This window comes from Bison bison, unplaced genomic scaffold (assembly GCF_000754665.1).
Source record: "Bison bison bison isolate TAMUID 2011002044 unplaced genomic scaffold, Bison_UMD1.0 scf7180017864308, whole genome shotgun sequence".
Classification (NCBI taxonomy): domain Eukaryota; kingdom Metazoa; phylum Chordata; class Mammalia; order Artiodactyla; family Bovidae; genus Bison; species Bison bison.
The window spans coordinates 879,446-894,518 of record NW_011494880.1 but is presented as its reverse complement, the minus strand read 5'-3'; the positions used below and the strand labels follow the sequence as shown (position 1 = coordinate 894,518).

General features: G+C 34.8%; 1 protein-coding gene across 3 annotated transcripts in view; it reads left to right on the top strand.

The window, feature by feature from the left end:
• The window catches only part of SULT1B1 (sulfotransferase family, cytosolic, 1B, member 1), a 45,445-nt gene extending 34,448 nt beyond the window's left edge, over positions 1-10,997 (top strand). For all 3 annotated transcript variants that reach the window (XM_010852138.1, XM_010852137.1, XM_010852136.1), the window contains 4 exons: positions 983-1,109; positions 1,738-1,832; positions 5,835-6,015; positions 9,710-10,997. In XM_010852138.1, the coding sequence (XP_010850440.1) occupies positions 983-1,109; positions 1,738-1,832; positions 5,835-6,015; positions 9,710-9,822 (516 nt within the window). In that variant the 3' untranslated portion in view covers positions 9,823-10,997. The remainder of the gene's footprint in view (positions 1-982; positions 1,110-1,737; positions 1,833-5,834; positions 6,016-9,709) is intronic.
• Positions 10,998-15,073: the final 4,076 nt, after the last annotated feature.

Genomic DNA, 15,073 nt, shown 5'->3' with positions numbered 1-15,073 from the left:
GATGCTTTTGAACTGTGGTGTTGGAGAAGACTCTTGAGAGTCCCTTGGACTGCAAGGAAATCCAACCAGTCCATTCTAAAGGAGATCAATCCTGGGTGTTCTTTGGAAGGAATGATGCTAAAGCTCAAACTCCAGTACTTTGGCCACCTCATGTGAAGAGTTGACTCATTGGAAAAGACTGATGCTGGGAGAGATTGGGGGCAGAAGGAGAAGCGGACAACAGAGGATGAGATGGCTGGATGGCATCACCAACTCGATGGATGTGAGTTTGAGTGAACTCTAGAACTGGTGACGGACAGGGAGGCCTGGGGTGCTGCAATTCATGGGATCGCAAAGAGTCGGACACAACTGAGAGACTGAACTGAACTGAACTGATGGCTGATTCTGGACAAGGAAATGACAACCCAGTCCAGTATCCTTGCCTGGAAAATCTCATGGATAGATGAGCCTGGTGGGCTGCAGTCCATGGGGTTTCAAAGAGTTGGGTATGACTGAGCGACTAACACTTACCTATGGCTATCTCATGTTAAGGTTTGACAGAAAACAGCAAAATTCTGTAAAGAAATTATCCTTCAATAAAAAGTAAATTAAAAAAAAAGAAAAGTTGTTAAAAATACTCCCTCCTTATTCTTTAACAGATTTTATTTTCTACAGTGATTTTATTTTTAAAGAATTTTAGATTGATAGCAAAATTGAAAGGAAGTTAGAGATTTTTCACATATCTCTTGTGCCTGCACATCCAAAGACTTTTCATTATCAGTAACTTATGTCCTCTCTATTTTGTGACACTTGTTAGATATTTATCAATTTTGTTGGTTTTTTAAAAGAAGAACCAACTTTTTCATTTCTATTAATTTTCTTAATATTTCACTGTTTTTAATTTCATGGATTTCAGATCTGTTGTTTTACATGCCTACTGTATGTTACTTTTTTTCTTAAATAAAATATCATGCATTTGATTTTCTTCATCTTCCCCCTATAGAACATTTATCTGGCTCGAAATGCCAAGGATGTTGCTGTCTCATTTTACCACTTTGACTTAATGAATAATTTGCAGCCTCTTCCTGGAACCTGGGGAGAATATCTAGAGAAATTCTTGACTGGAAATGGTAGGATGGTCTTAGCTAAAAATTAATGTCACTAAAAATTATTTTTAATAATATTAACCATTACAAGTATGAATTTCCCTTTCAAAACACTTCTTTTTCCAAATCAGTAACAAGTACATTCAAAAATCATTTCAAATTAAATCAAATACATTTAATATTTGCTGACATTCAATATATAATCCTGCTATTAAACATCAGCTTAATGAAAATATTCTCAAATCTCTTTTCAGTCGATAAAAACCCATTCTCAGTTCCTACTCACAACAAAAATTTATTTGCCCAAATCATTAGTTAAATCTTTTATACATACATTTACAGTAGTTAGATACATAAGTGATATGAGTATTTCATAAAAGAATAGTTTTCTTCTGCATGTGGCCAAGTGTAACCTATTGGAGGACAATGTATTTCCATTTGAAATGTTTCTTTTGCAATTAATATATTTAAAAATCTGAAATTTGTGCATCCATAAGTAGCTGATTATATATACTTGTTTACATAGACTTTATAGTTTCAGTTCCTTGATTACTAAATTCGACAAAATATTTGTATAATTTGACTTATTTTTCACAAACAAATCTTCAATTTGATAAATGTTTATGGAAATAAGTTATTTCTCTGGTTTTAGTGGCCTATGGTTCCTGGTTTAATCATGTTAAAAGTTGGTGGAAGAAAAAGGAAGGACACCCGATACTTTTCTTATTCTATGAAGATATGAAAGAGGTAAAATAGTAGAAATACATTATAGAAAATTCCTCAACTACATCCTGGAGCAAAAGGATTAATAGTTTTTTCAATTAATCTATGGAGTTCAAATGATATAATTGCTTTGCCTATTTTCCATGTCTGTTTACCCAGATCTTGCTAGGATCTTTAATGAATCTAATTGTGAAATCAGTGACGTTTTAATCCTCTTATCCTTTTCAATCATTGTGTTTCTCTTGAGCACCTTTCTTTTCAAATTTGTCTCCTTCGTTTAATGGGTTATCATTCTGTCATGGTTTTCCTGTGAATCTCTATCATTTGGTCCTCATTTTTTTTAAACTCTTTGTTACAGATTGATGATCATATCTATTCCCACTGTTGCCAAAACTATGTGCTAATTACCCACCAAAAACTCCATTTTAACTTCTAACCTGACTTCAGATCCTTGTTTTTCTTAACTGCTACTGCTAAGTCACTTCAGTTGTGTCCTACTCTGTGTGACCCCATAGATGGCAGCCCACCAGGCTCCCCCATCCCTGGGGTTCTCCAGGCAAGAACACTGGAGTGGGTTGCCATTTCCTTCTCCAATGCATGAAAGTGAAAGTGAAGTTGCTCAGTCGTGTCCAACCCTCAGCGACCCCATGGACTGCAGCCTTCCAGGCTCCTCCGTCCATGGGATTTTTCCAGGCAAGAGTACTGGAGTGGGTTGCCATTTAAATGACCCTCAAATTTAACATGTTGAAAATTAAACTCATCTTGCTTCTCTCTCTGTCCAAAAAGTAATCCTTTTCTTTTATTCTGTCTTTTGGTTAATGATGTTTGGTTGTTCATTCAGTATTGAAAGTTTGAAAGTAAATTGTCCTCACTGACTTTCATGTAGTGAATATGGTTTCATTTGCTCCTGAACATCCCATTGGTTCACATGCCCTACATATTATATCTTAAGTGTGCTCCTCTCTTTTACATTCTTCTTAACTGTTAGTTCAGGGATTCATAAAGATTTTTCTAGTCTCCCATATGAACTAGTATTAACCTAAATACTATTGCAAAGTTCCAGGCCTATCCTCAGGCTATTTTATTAGGTAATACACACACACACACACACACACACACGGAAACCAAGCTTATCTAGTTGTAAAAGCCTGAACATGCAAATAAGGATATCTTGTGGAATTTCAGATTCTTGATGGAAGGCATATCTACCTTTCTTGTAACAGCATCCACAGTACTTACAACACCTACCATATATATAGGTGCTCATGGCCACTTATTGTATGCATAAGTGATTGCTTGAATGAATGAATGAGTAGTGGTTGCAAACATTTGTGTGTGTGTGTGTATGTGTGTTAGTTGCTTAGTTGTGTCCAGCTCTCTGCAACCTTATAGCCTGTAGGCCACCAGGCCCCTCTGTCCATGGGATTCTCCAGGCGAGAACACTGGAGTAGGTTGCCATTTCCTTCTCCAAAAAGATCTATAGAAAGAAAGAAAGTGAAGTTGCTCAGTCGTGTCTGACACTTCGTGGACTGTAACCTACCATGGCTGTAACCTACCAGGCTCCTCCATCCATGGAGTTTTCCAGGCAAGAGTACTGGAGAGGGTTGCCATTTCCTTCTCCTTACAAATATTTGAGTGACATCAATAAAGAACCTGCTTGCAATACGGGAGACTCTGGTTCAGTCCTTGGATTGGGAAGATCTCCTGGAGAAGGGAATGGCAACCCATCCCAGTATTTTTGCCTAGAAAATTTCATGGACAGAGGAGACTGGTGGGCTACAGTCCATGGGGTCGCAAAGAGTTGGACAGGACTGAGTGAGAAACACTTTTACTTTTTTTTTTTTTTTATCCTACTCAGCACAGAAACCTTACCTTATGTAAAATCTCTCTTGTTGCATGTATTTCTGAGAAACTCTCAGGGCATTTCTCATATCTTATCAATAAGAGTCCTTTTCTACTCTGCTCAGGCTCCCACTCTCTATCACACTTACTTGTAGCTCATAGAGAATCTGTGATCTAAACATTACCATTTCCCCTTTATGACAATTTGCTGGCAACACAATACACAGCTGTAAAACTAGAGTGGTTTTATGAAACCACTTTTAAAAAGTGGTGCTCTCCCTTGGGTGCTTGACTAATCAGAATTAAGTTATAAGTTCTTCATAAGACAGAAAATTGTCTTTCTGTGCCAAGTATTTTATTTTTACTTTATGGAGACCAAAGTGAAACTTATTCACTTTATGAAGAGAGCAAATTTAACTTCTGGATGTAGTTCTTTTTCTCCATAGGATAAACAAAGTAATACATTTCCTAGGCTGAGCTGGTATCCAAATTCTGAGTCAGACATCATGCTGCTCCCCACATTACACTCTTGTGTCAAATATTTCTCTCCTTATTCACTGAAAATGCCTTTTTCAGGTCAATTTATGCATATTAATTTACAGTCTGGCCTAGTCAGTTCTATAAGAATATCCTGATATTTTGAATCCCACTTAAACTTACTGTACATTAAACTTTTTAGACAACATTTTTTCCTATCATGGTTATATTTTAGACAATGTTACAGAAATGGTTTTCATATAAAAACAATAATATGACAAAATTATAACTATAGATCAAGAATAAAATTCAGAGAGAAGTCTAGTAATTTACATCAGGTTTATGAATGTCTGCATCAATTCTCAAACTCTCAATCAATGAGGTGAAAAAGAAGTAGAAGCTAGCACTCTCTGCTTTAACTTCTACTTGTCTGTAAATTAGCATCGTCATTGATACTTTGGCCGTGGCCAAATTATTCTTCAAACACTATAAATATGTAACAGAAATTGCTCTATATTTGTTTGCCTGTCCATATGTTTTTTCTGTGTTTTCATTACTGACTTTTCTCTTAGTCTTTTCTCCACTATCATCATTTCTGACATTTAAGTCATGCTAACCCCTGGCATCACATTAGTAGCCATCTCAGTGTTCTCTTGTCAAGGCCTGATACATAAAATATTGTCAGAACTTCCATTATAGGAAACTCTTTACCAAAACATAAACATGCAAAAACATTCAATACACACACACACACACACACACACTCAACACACACAGAGTGAATAAGACACATTATTAAAGAGTTGTGTCCCTACTACATAACAGATACAATCCAAATCCTTCAGCAGGACATCCAGTGATGCTCTAAATTTTATCTCAATTCATCTTTACTGCCTCGTAGCCTCTCTCACTCCTATGAACAACTCAACCCCAACTCCAACCACTTTTCTTTTTTTTCACTTGAACACAGTGAGTTGATGCTTCCAAGAGTTATATTTTCTTTACTGGAAATTTACTCTCCAACTGCTCAGGAGACTGCATCTTGGTAAACTCGGACACATCTTTCTAAATTAAGCTTAGATGTTAATCCCTTCAAAATCTTTCTAGACATATCTATATATATTTTTGCTTAGCTTCCTAAAAGGTTCCAGATATTAAGTTAATGCCATTAGAATTTGAAAAAATTATTCATTTCTGAGATTTTTTTCTTCTTATTCTCAATGACTAATGAATAATTTGCTATCTTTGCAACTTCACTGGTTTGTTTTTAATAATGTACATCCAAGCAAGATTTCATCAGTGTTAATAAATTTTAAAAATATCTTCAGTTTTGCCTGAATTTATTACATTATTTTTATTAAATATTATTATTATAAACAAGAAACCAATTTGGAGGAGTAACAGAGAAATAAAGATAGAAGGAATAAAGATACTGGGTCCCTAAAACATTCAGTTTTCAAATTTAACTGCAAATTGAGCTGAAAATTTTTGCTACAATCTGTTTTACTAAATGCTATTAATAATTATGTTAAAGTTTATTATTATTGTACTTTGAATGAAAAATAAGACAGAATAAACAAAATATTTCCACTTTACCTTTACTAAACATAAATTATTGATCTTTTTTCATTTTCATGATTTTTTTCATACTATTTTAATGATTTATTGTTTACCATTTTCTTGGGTGTATCTCTACCCTATTGATAGAATCCAAAGCAAGAGATCAAGAAGGTTGTTCGATTTCTAGAGAAAAACCTGGATGATGAGATCTTGGATAAGATAATCTATCACACATCATTTGAAATGATGAAGGACAACCCTCTAGTGAATTATACACATCTACCAAGTGAAGTGATGGACCACAGCAAGTCCTCATTTATGCGCAAAGGTAATTATTTTCTTCAGTTTATTTTTCCTTTCTGCTTTCTTATGAATTGCTCTGAAATGAGGGTGAGCTTTGTAATCTCTACCCAGTTATTTAGCCAGTTTGGGGCTCAATTTTTTCATCTGTAAAATAAGGACACTAAAAATACCTACCATAAAAGTCGCTGAGTTAGATTGGAAATTATTAAAGGGACTAATGCATGTAGACCTGTTATTGAACACCTTGAGTACCTAATAATCTTTCTCCCTTTCTTTACAACCCTGCAAAAAGGGGGTGGTTTTGTCACTTCTGATGTGAGTCATTCTGTATTTTTTTATTCCTAAAACTTAAATCTTTATTTAAATTGGCACAGGCCTCCTCCTTCCTCCCAGTAATAAATTAATGTCAGTCAGTGCAGTAGCATCTTCTCTATAGACTCATTATCATTAGAAAGCAGCGGTTATTTTGTTAAGAAGGATTCACAAAAAGAAAGGGAATGTGGGAAGTTTTTGTTCCCTAAAAATACTATCTGAATTATGTTAATGGTAAACATGGAATCTAAATTTAACTTAAGATAACAATAGAGAAATACGACATTCACTGTCAAAATACAGCTCTATTTCAATTGTCAAGTACTATAAATTGTGGGTTATCATATGTGTTTTGGGTCAAAAATGTGTTATTATCTTAAATGTGAGAATTTATCCACCTAGTCATGTCACCCTATCTTTTCAATATTCTTTACTGAACTGGAGAGAAAGATAAAATTTCAGTTGGTGTGCCTGAAAGTAAACATAACCTGGAAATATATTGTATGTATGAACATGTGGATTAAGACCCTCGATGCTAAGTCACTTCAGTCGTGTCCAACTCTGTGTGACCCCATAGATGGCAGCCCACCAGGCTCCCCAGTCCCTGGGATTCTCCAGGCAAGAACACTGGAGTGGGTTGCCATTTCCTTCTCCGAAAGTATTATATGATTACAGAATTTTCTAACTCATATTTCTCTGTACCTTAGTGTACACCTAGTGTTTTCAAATTATGTTTTTTTTTAATTTTCAAAACACTACTTAAAAAGTAAGCTCTAGTATAAGAGGTCAAGGCTAATTTTTCATTGTAAATGGTGCATTACAAGTTTGAACAAAGACTGATACAACACAACACACAACAACACACACGTGTTTTCCTGGTGGAAGAAACAGAGACGAAAAAAAAAAAAAAAAAACACCCAAACCCTTATTAATTAAATAAAGCAAATTTTCATTATACCAGGTCATTGAATGTAACTTCCAAGAGAGCTTTCCCCCAGTCATGAAAATTTATGCCGTTAGATGATATCTCATTAGGGTATAGAAATAACCTCAGTCTGGATTCCACGGTTTCTACAACTTCAAAGGAAGAGAGTACACAAGAAAGACACTCTTTCCACCCCTCTGGGAGTAGTGAAGGACACAACTTTTGTGGTCAGTTTGCTCTGGGATTTATCCAGGCTGTGCCATTCCCTGAACCTTTGACACTGCATACACTAATAAATCTGCCAAAGTTCTGGTTCCATCACTGATAAAATGGAGAAAAGAATAACATCTGAAGCACAAGCTTTGGGGGAGGACTTTCATAGAAGATATGTAAGCTTACACTGTATTTTTTTCTGACCAAAAATTATATACACAAAAGTAGCAAGTCCTATTGTCTTGCAGTTTAGTATGTTCTTATCTAATATAACATCTATTTGTTTATTTATTCATGCGTTCAATAATACTTAAAAGATACCTTTTATTTGTTAGTTAATATTCAAGAAAAGGTCTTAATGAATAACTATATGCAGATCATATTTTCTAGAATGTAAATAACACATATATGCTCAAGAAGCTCATATTGTAACACAAGAGAATGGATATTGGAAAATTCTGAAAAGTGAAGTATGAACAAAGGGCTAAGAACAGTTTTGAAGGATTCCACCCTGGATAATCAAGGTCATAGTTTAGTCACACAATATTAATGACGATAGGGAGATGATAAAGTCCGATGTTAATGCTTATGTCCCAAACTGCAACAAAACAGAAAATCCTGGGATTTGGCCAGAATTTATTTTATCAAAAAATTTTTATACTTCCTCACTCTTGTGAAGCAAACGTTTTTGTGTATAGAATATTTATACTCAAAATAGAATTTATTATTAGAATGCTTTATATATCTCTTTATTGTTTAAATCTACACTTCCTCTTTTCAATGACATCTTTAGAGGTGTACTATCCCAACTATGAACTATCCTCACATACATTCCAAAGAACTATCAACTTCTGGTGAAAATAGAATAAAGTATAATAACCAGGGAAACAATTTTGTCTATGGGGACGTCTCTTGTTAAAATGATTTAAAATCTTCATGAAACCATCATGGTTTAATAAGACTTGCAGTTCAATATGATGTATTTATTTATTTTTAAATTTTACTTATTTTTGGTTGCTCTGAGTCCTCATTGCTGCACATGGGCTTTCTCCAGTTTTGGCAACTGGGGGCTACTCTCTGGTTGCGCAGAACAGGCTTCTCTTTGTGGTGGCTTCTTGTTGCAGACGAGAGGCTCTAGGGCATGTAGGCTCAGCAGTGGTGGCATCCAAGCTCAGTAGCTGCAGCTCACGGGCTCTAGAGCATGAGCTCAGTAGTTGTGGTGCATGGGCTTAGTTGCCCCATGGCGTGTGGGATCTTCCTGGGTCAGGGACAGAACCCATGGCCCCTTGATTGGCAGGCAGATTCTTAACCACTGGACCACCAGGGAAGTTCAATTTAATGTTAAATAAATTGCAAAATTAATGTTTTCCTCCAAACACACCAGCAGTACATTAAACATTTATTTTCAAATAAATATTTTTAAGCATCCAAGAATAAAAGATTAAATGTAAATTTATATCCCAACAGTTTCACTTCTATAAAAATTGTTCAGTGATTTTATATGTTTGACTTTAATGCTATTCTTCTCTAAAATTAAAATAAGATGTATCTAGTGAGTTCAGGGAACACAAGAATCATCCAAATATCCTAACATCCTCATTTATTATTTCTCGGAAATGATATTTATCAACTTTCTGTTTCACAGTGTGACTATACTCATGACCAGTTCTTTGTACAGTTTCCAAAAGCAACTCATGAAAGACTGTAAAATATTCCCTGATCATTGATTCAGTGACCAGTGGTAACCCCATGATCTGGGACAATTAGAAACACTAAAATAATTTCTTTCAGGAAATTATTGTACAGCTGCAAATTTAGACAACAAAACTAACCCTTTGTATAATGTTTCTTTAAAACCAGGGTCTATTTAATTATGAACATGTCAAAGAGTTAGTTGTTCAATTGTGTCCAACTCTTTGTGACCCCATGGACTGTAATCCACCTCTGTCCATGGAATTCTCCAGGCAAGAATACTGGAATGGGTAGCCATTCCCTTCTCCAGGGGGTCTTCCTGACCCAGGAATCAAGCCTGGGTCTCCTGCATTGCAAGCAGATTCTTTACCATCTGAGTCACCAGAGAAGCCTGCTGTTTATTTATATACAGATGGCAGTAATTACCAATAAAAAAAGAGATGAATTTTAAAGTATCCAAATACAAAGAAAGGCTTCCTTTAAACTCTTTCAGTCTTTTCTTTTGGTATACGATGGCTTTTCCTTCATAAAGAAAATATTTTATTCTTTCATATGTTTTCTTATTTGTAATTTTTAGGGATTGCAGGTGACTGGAAGAATTATTTCACAGTGGCCCAAAATGAGAAATTTGATGCCATTTATAAGAAGGAAATGTCTGAGACTGAACTTCAGTTCCGTACAGAGATTTGAAGAACCTAAACTGAAAATCTGAAGAAAGAAGTCTGATCTGCAGTTTGGTGAAATAAGGACAGTTAGGATTTAATTTAGGCAATTGAATGGTTTTAAAAAGGAAAAAAAAAATGTGCTTCTAAGCTTTGATTTTTCAATGTGGTTAATCACTCACTCTGAGAGTCCCTAAAACTAGGACAAACTGTCACCTTTTAATAAACTATTCCTGCATTTTCCTTGTGGTTTAAAATTAAGTTCTACTTCCTACTAACATGACCCAAGAAATGCTGCTTTAACACTGATACTGTGTTTCCTACCTCTGCTCCAATTTCCCTTTCCTTAAAATTTGACCCAGAACACTTTGTGCCATTACTGTCTGTCTTCAGGATTTCAAGTTGTTCCCTGAGTCATAGCTCATCCGGCCTTGCCTCTCTTGGAATTATACGGTTCATGCCTCAGATGTTCAGTATGGTTCAGGTTTTGGAAATGTTGTTTCTATCCTAATTTCTGTTTATCCAAATTCCTAAATTCTGAGTATGTCATTTTCAAGTCTCCAAAGATGAAAAATCACCATTAATCTCCCTATGGCTATTCCCTGGGAATAGGAGCTCTGCTCTGAGCACCTAAGCTGAGGGCAGGAACTTACTTCCTATGGCGAGTTCTTGCAGAATTCAACAGCTTCCTGTGATTCCTGAGAATTTCCTATTGCCATGATATGGTTACGTTTGGGAGCATCTTAGATTCTTCATCTTGTATCTGAATAGATGTGGATCCCTTAATAATAGTTTCAATATTTCATATACAATCTGGTGCCTACAAGAGATTCTCTAGGCTGAATCTCCGCTACACCTTTCCAATCCAATGTCTTTTCTACCCATTTTTCTACTTTTAGGTCTATCTGTTGGTCTCTTTGATGGATTTTCCCTTGGAATATAAATCTTCTAGTAAATATGTATAAGTTTTAAGGTAAACTTTTATAAGAGATGTCTCATTACAAGAGATCTCTTATATCTAAGAGATACATTAGCATTCTTTTATTTTTAATTGAACATAGTTGATTTACAATATTATGTTAGTTTCATATGTATAGCATTGTGAGTCAATTTTTTTATAGACTGTACCCTGTTTAAAGCTATTACAAAATAAAGACTATATCTCTCTGCGCTGTACAATACAACCTTGTTGTCTATTTATTTTACACATCGTAGTTTGTATAGCTTAAACACATACCACTATTTTGTCTGTCCATACCTCCCTCTCCTGGTAACCACTAGTTTGTTCTCTATATCTCTGAATCTGTTTCTGTTATGTTATAGTCATTTGTTCTACTTTATAGATTCCACTCAGGAAGGTTAACATAGAGTATGTGTCTGTCTAACTAATTTCACTAAGCATAATGCTCTCTAAGTGTATTTACATTATTGCAAATGTCAGAATTTCATTCTTTCTATGACTCAGTACTATTCCATGTGCATATTTATCCATTCATCATCTTGTTTACACATTCATCAGTGGAAGGACACAGGTTGTATCCACATCTCATGTATTATAAATGCTGCTACGACCATTGGGGTGCATATATCTTTCAAATTAGCGTTTTCGTTTTCTTTGGATTTATACCCAACAGTGGGATTGCTGGATCACATGGGCCTTCTATCTTTAGTTTTTTAAGGAACCTCTATACTGTTTTCCGTAGAGTCTGTGCCAGATTATTTTCTGACCAACAATGTGTACTAAGGTTCCCTTTTCTCCTCATACTCATCAAAACTCATTATTTCTAGTCTTTTAAATGATAGCCTTCTGACAAGTGTGAGATAATATCTTCTGGTGTTTTTTGTTTCTCTCTGATGATTAGCAATGTTGAACTTTAAAAAACAAACTTTTTATTATTTATTTATTCATTATTTTTTAAAATTTTGGCTGCTCTGGGTTTTAAATCTTGATTGCTGTGCTTGGCTGTGCTTTTTGTGACAGCATACAGACAGCATGCAGACTAGAAAGTCTGTTTGTGCATGTTGTGGTGCATGGGCTTTGTTTCCTCCCGGCACGTGGGATATTAGTTCTCTGACCAAGGATCAAACCTGAGTAACTTGTACTAGAAAGCAGATTCTTTGCCCCTGGATTACCAAGGACATACCTGTTGAGATTTTTTTTTTCCTTTTGGAAATAAATATATCTTTTTTGGAAAAATGTCTATTCAGGTCTTCTGCCATTTTTGATTCAGTTCTTTTTTTTTTTTATTGAATTGTATCTGTGTGTATATTTTGGATATTAATCACTTATTGGTCATATAATTTGGAAATGTTTTCTCCCACCCTCCTAGTAGGTTGTCTTTTCATTTTATCTATGCTTTCCTTTGCTGTACAAAATTTTTTTAAGTTTAATTAGGTCCCATTTACTTATTTATTTTTTTTTCTTTTGCCTTAGTAGACAGAACCAAACATATCAGTATATACATAACTTCTATGGGTTCTGTCAAACAGTGTTCTGCCTGTATTTTCTTCTAGGAGTTTTATGGTTTCAGATCTTACGTTTAAGTCTTTAATCCATTTTAATTTTATTTTTGTATAAGGTGTTGCAAAATGTTCTATTTTTTCTCTTTTACATATAATTGTCCAGTTTCCCCAGAATATGTTATTGAAGACACTACTTTTTCTCTTGTATATTCTTGCTTCCTTTGACACATATTAATTGACCATAAGTGCCTGGATTTATTCATAAGCTCTTTATTCTGTTTCATTGGACCATGTGCCTGATTCTGTGTGAGTACCATGCTGTTTAAATTACGTAACTTTGTGAAGTTAAGTGTTAGTCACTCAGTCATGTCAGACTTTTCGCTACCCCATGGACTGCAGCCCACCAGGCTCCTCTGTCCATGGAATTTTTCAGGCAAGGATACTGGAGTGGGTTGCTAGTTCCTTCTCCAGGAGATCTTCCTGACCCAGGGATTGAACTGGAGTCTACGGGAAGATCCCCTGGAGAAAGAATAGGCTACTCACTCCAGTACACTTGGGCTTTCCTTGTGGCTCAACTGGTAAAGAATCTGCCTGCAATGCAGGAGATCTGGGTTCCACCCCTGGGTTGGGAAGATCCCCTGGAGGAGGGAAAGGCTACCCATTCCAGTATTCTGGCCTGGAGAATTCCATGGACTAGTCCATGGGGTCACGAAGAGTGGGACACAACTGAACGACTTTCACTGTAACTTTGTAGGGTAGCCTGAAATCAGGGAGCATGATATTTTCAGTTTGTTCTTTTTTTCTCTCAAGGTTACTTTGGCAATTCACAGTTTTTTGTGGTTCCATACATATTTTAGGGTTATTTCTTCTATTTCTATGAAAAATGTTTTGAGTATTTTGTTAGCGATTGCATTAAAACTCTAGATTGCTTTCGGTAGTATGGACTTTGTAATATTAATTCTTCCAATCCAAGAACACAAGCTATATCTCTCTTCTTTTTTTCCGAATATAACAACTGTGCTTTTTTTTTAACTTTTCATTTAAAACACTTTTCGATTTACAGAATTTCTGCTAAAATAGTACAGACAGCCTCACACCTGGACACCTCACATTGTTTCCTCTATAATTAATATCTTACATTAATATGACATACTTATCACAATAAATGAACACATATTGATATTATTAACTAAAATCCAAATATTGCTTAGATTTACTTGATTATTCTCTAATATTAGTTTTCTTTATCAGGCTACTATTTAGGGCATCACATTGCATTTAATTGTTGTGTCTTCTTAGATTCCTCTTAGATATGAAAAGCTTCTTAGAGTTTCTCTGTATTTGATGACCTTAATAGTTTTGAGAAGTACTGATTAGCTATTTTGTAGAATGTCCCTCTATTGGGATTTATATAATATTTTCCCCATGATTATACTGAGATAATATTTTGGGGGAAAAGACCATAGATTTATTAATGTTACCATTCATACCACATCACATCAAGAATGTATAGTAACTATACAACTTATCAATGTTGGTCACCTGACTGAAGTAATGTTTATCAGTACTTTCCACTGCAAAGTTACCCTTTTTTTTTTTTTTTCCTCCCTTTCTATATTGTACACTTTGGAATAAATCAGAGTCTGTAGCTCACACTTAATAAGCAGGAAGTAACACTTTATCTACTAAAAAGTGAAGTATCTACAGAAATTAAAGTCAATCTATGTGAAGGGTTTTTAAATTCTCAACCACTTATTTACTTAATGATTTATTCAAATCATTATGAGCTCCTATTATACTTTTGGTTATGTTGCTAATACTATATTTCCTTGCTCAAATTGTTCCAGTTTGTCTGTTGGGAGCTCTTTTAGTTGGCTTCTGAATACTTTTGATATATTCCCATTATTGTAGAGTTGTTTTTATTTACTTACTTATTTTGAGCATTTTTATTAATGTCTGGCACTGAGAAATGCTCCAGGCTCATCTTGTATATTCTGTGTCTTAGTTGTAGAATCAGCCATTTCTCTAAGAAGCTCCAGTTCCCTTTTTTGGAGAATTAATAAAAATCAAGATTTTGGTTCTAGATGTGTTTATTATTTCTCTGTTGTCATTGATCCTAAGCCCTCTCAGCTAACAGAATAAAGAGTTTGATGTGTGTATACTGTGTATGTGCATATATTTATAAAAATTTCTATAGGTGGCTATCTGTACCATTATTAAGTAAAACAGAGTTCACACTGATGTCTCCAACAGTAATCCTTTAGTAATCTTTTAGGGATCATAAATTATATTTTATTCTAATTTTTATTGATCATTTATTTTAAAAAATTTATATTGAAGTATAGTTGATTATGGAGAAGGAAATGGCAACCCACTCCAGTATTCTTGCCTGGGAAATCTCATTAACAGAGGAATCTAGCAGGCTACAGTCCATGGGAGTCACAAAAGAGTTGGACATGACTGAGTGACTAAACAGCAGCAATAACATAGTTGATTCACAAAGTTGTATTAGTTTCAGGTGTGCAGCAAATTGAATCAGTTATACATATATATGTTTCCTTTTAAAAATTCTTATTCCATTTAGGTTATTATAGAAAACTGAGTAGAATTCCTTATACTATACAGTAGATCCTTGTTCGTTATCTATTTTAAGTTTAGCAGCGTGTACACTTATTAAGTGTCAGACAATCTTGCAGAAGTATTAATGTACTCATTTTGAGGTGAAGAAACTGAAACTTTGCACTAAAATTCAAAGCTATGTTTGCTTGACTCTTAAATGTCATTCTTAATCACTATATGATACTACATAAAATTTA